General features: G+C 41.4%; 1 protein-coding gene across 2 annotated transcripts; it reads right to left on the bottom strand.

Annotated features, from left to right (window-relative positions):
* Positions 1-541: 541 nt before the first annotated feature.
* On the bottom strand, positions 542-2,974 carry LOC127448354 (homeobox even-skipped homolog protein 2-like). 2 transcript variants are annotated; one of them, XM_051710815.1, is made up of 3 exons: positions 2,529-2,974; positions 1,712-1,940; positions 542-1,153 (listed from the first exon to the last, which is right to left on the bottom strand). In XM_051710815.1, exons 1-3 carry the CDS (start codon positions 2,972-2,974, stop codon positions 542-544), a joined length of 1,287 nt encoding a protein of 428 aa, XP_051566775.1. The 2 variants fall into 2 exon arrangements, with proteins under 2 accessions (XP_051566775.1, XP_051566776.1); XM_051710816.1 differs by having other exon boundaries at positions 1,712-1,953; positions 2,560-2,974.
* Positions 2,975-3,428: the final 454 nt, after the last annotated feature.

The raw sequence follows: 3,428 nt of genomic DNA, 5'->3' as shown, positions 1-3,428 counted from the left end.
AATTTTCGTCATAATCTTCACATTATTAACAGCAGAAATGACATTGTAGAAGCAGTGCAGATTTTATGCGCCACACTCCTGGATCAGGGAGAGTCCCTCGAGCAGCAACACTTTTAGAACAGCATCATTATCTTGCGCCAGGTCCCTTAACTGAAACTAAACTGAAAATCCAGTGTATATACTATATACTGCACGGTGTGATCTAATCTCATCGAAAATAATATGTGCATACAGTTAATAATAACGATGATAATAAAAGAGACTGAAATTTCAAATGAGACTATCAAAATAAATAACTGCATTTTAATGCAAATAGCCCACTTGCTCATTATAGCTTCTATAACGTAATGTTTGTGTGTATTTCATGTGTGTGTATTGTGTGTGGAAACACGATAAAAGGCCTCCAGTATTAATACTTAACACTGTAGGCTATCTTATAAGTGTGGGCACAATAGAGGCCTTACTGGAATGGAAATGTTGTCCTTAAATTAACAAAATTACATGTGCTTCAAATAAATAAAAGATTTATTTTAGTGATGAGCTATCTATTGAGCGCGCTTTCTTCTCTCTGGTCTGGTGAGGGCACCGCAGTTTTGCTGAGAACTGCTGCCGAGTATGGCAAAAATCCGCTCTCAGACCTCTGCCCGCTCGCCGTGCAGGTGAAATCAGAGCTGGCGCTCCTGGAGCCAAGTGCGCTGGCCGCCTGACTGCTGTGGCAGCTGAGACATGAGCACGGCCCCGTGGCTGAGGGTGCACTGACCGCCGCAGCCGCTGCTGCCGCCGCCGCCGCTGCCGCCGCCGCGGAGCTGTTTAAGCCGGCGGGTGACTGGTATAGTCCTGGATGTCGGAAGCTACACAACAGCTCTGGGCGCGAATAGGGATGAGAGAGCGCACGGAAAGTATCAAGGGGACGGATAGAGGTAGCAAAAGGCGATGGAGCGGCTCCTGAGGCGGCTGCCGCAGCAGCTGCTGCCGTGACACCGACATGGGGGTAATAGTGTAGTGGCATGTGGGAATGGAAAGGATAAGGCAGACTTCCGGTGGCGGCTGCATGCGTCATCATATAGGTGTAGAAGCTGGGATCGGCGGGATGTGGCCAGGACATGGCCAACCGCTGCCGCTTGTCCTTCATTCGTCGGTTCTGAAACCACACCTACAGACAAAAGCATACAGGAAACAATTAGTGAACAGGTGAAAAGTGGTTAGAAGCGAGAACAAAAACAACTTAACACTACAGTTGTCCTGCTCCGAATAACTGACAAAACAACTTCAGGAACCACTCATCTGAAATTTATTTTACAGAGCAGTATTGGATAAAGATATTTATTTTATTTTATTTTATTTTATCAGAAGATAATTTGTGTCATTTCCCGAATAGCCTACTTTTGCAAATGAAACCCTCTTGAAAGTTTCTGCATCAGACAAAAGCAAATCATTATTATTTATATAAAATATTATAGATTATTTTTTATATAGTATGCGTGTTTAAAACATGATATATATATATATATATATATATATATATATATATAGCGCAAATAGGCTGCATTTCTCTACTTAAGAAAATGGATTCATCTTTTAAAATGAAAACAAGCATTTTTGTAGAATTGCATGTTTGTTCCTTTATGTGTGTCTGTTTACTCGTACTGTGCTCTAGATGAACATTTTAAACAAACATAGGCTACAAGGTAAAGAAGAGTTAAACTCTTACCTTTATTGTTGTTTCGGGAAGGTTTAGTGCTGCGGCCAATTCACATCTCCTGGGTCTTGAGACGTAGTTTTCCCTGTAAAATTCTTTTTCCAGTCTTCCAATCTGTTCTCGTGTGAAAGCAGTCCGATACCTCCTCACCTGGTCCGCGCTCGAGCTGCTGGAGTTACCGATGGAATTGCCGTTTAGGTTGGAGACAGACGATGAACTTGTATTGGATGTTCCAGAGTTACTGTCTGAAAAACCTACACCGGATATTGAAATAAATAGGAAATAAATGAATCAATCTTTCTGAATTTTTAGACACTTTTGTGTGCATTTCCTGTTCATTTATGCAATTTATGAAATATAAGAGCATATCAAATATGATTTGTGATGCATTTACAAATAAATAAATAAATAAAAATAAAATAAAATTCCATGAAACCGGAACACATTTTCTGTTTATCAGAATTTCGATTCTAATTTCTGAAGCCAAAATGAATCCTACAAAGAATCGTCATTTCAAGACAAACATATCCACAAAATAATATTTAAAAGATAATATTCTTTTATTTTGGTTTCTTTTTAAGACGGTATTTATACTGTTCAAAAATACTAATTCACAAATCATTTCATTCGTTAAAGGGACATGCTGACAGCTTGAGATTCAGTAAAACAATAACAAAATGTGCCATTAGCCTACTTTAACAGACTTTGTAAAAATGGCTTCTCTGCAAAATACAACGCAAAATCCGAATTGAGTAGCTAATCAATATTGTCCCAGAATCAAAACTTTCTAATATTCAAACATAGCATTTTAACACATTTATGAAGTGACCTGGTCGACGATTCTGTGTAAATATTTGTACCTTTGCTATTGTTTTCTTTATGTTGGCTGACACTGCCCGGTGAGCGATGAGACGGGCATCCCACCTCCACATCGCTGTTCATATCGGAGTCTGGAGAAACTTCAGGATAAAAATGTATTTTCTTCCTGCTTTCAGAGGACGACACTTCGGTGGAGGATGTATTGTCGCTGCTGTGGTGGTTTCCGAATAAGCTGTCGATTTCGAACTTTCCTTTGGTGGGAATATCCCCGAGACTACCGTGGAGCGAGGCGGAAGTTATTCTCGGGCTGAGACGACCTGCGTGTTGAGAATTTTCCAGGGCCTCCAGCATCGCGTTCCCGGCCGAGTCAGAGAGGTTGGAGAGCCTCTTGCCTGCCACTGGGCTGTGTAGTCCCCTTTCCATCAGAATCATTTCTTTTCTTATCCTCTCCATCATGAAGTCGTGCAGAAAAATTCCAAAGTCCCAGGGCTGGTGCTCCGATGTCTAGTGGCGGACCTAATCCGCATTCAGCTCAGCTGCTGCCTCTAAATAATATAACACCTTTATGAGCCGGACGAGAGAAAAAAAAAAAAAAAAAAAAAAAGAAAAAGAAAAGAAAGAAACAGAAGAGTGCCAGAGCGGGCAACGAATGACTGCTCAAAATGACCCGCGCATCCTCTCCGGTCCAGAAAGTCATTTATCAAAAAGTGGTTTGCTCCTTCGTCCTTAAATGTGCGCGAGACGCTGTTCGAATGATCATTTATTGTAACAGGTTTATAAGCAAATAAATAGGAGAGAGACTGTCATCGGCCCTTGATCGGCCAGACTCGTATTTCCAGGTGGGAGAGAGAGAGAGGACAAGTGAGGAGAGCAGCTTCTGATCTGAGTCTGTTTTAGATGGCTCCTGGGG

Source organism: Myxocyprinus asiaticus, chromosome 11 (assembly GCF_019703515.2).
Source record: "Myxocyprinus asiaticus isolate MX2 ecotype Aquarium Trade chromosome 11, UBuf_Myxa_2, whole genome shotgun sequence".
NCBI lineage: Eukaryota > Metazoa > Chordata > Actinopteri > Cypriniformes > Catostomidae > Myxocyprinus > Myxocyprinus asiaticus.
This window is presented reverse-complemented; position numbering and strand designations above follow the sequence as displayed.

What these genes read in the sequence shown, in the direction of transcription:
- LOC127448354 (XM_051710815.1), bottom strand. Translation starts at nt 2,974, where the DNA reads ATGATGGAGAGGATAAGAAAAGAAATGATTCTGATGGAAAGGGGACTA. An exon ending in TACACAGAATCGTCGACCAG is followed by an intron (nt 1,941 to 2,528) that starts GTCACTTCATAA and finishes TTTTTCAGACAG; the next exon opens with TAACTCTGGAACATCCAATA. An exon ending in TTCCCGAAACAACAATAAAG is followed by an intron (nt 1,154 to 1,711) that starts GTAAGAGTTTAA and finishes TTTTGTCTGTAG; the next exon opens with GTGTGGTTTCAGAACCGACG.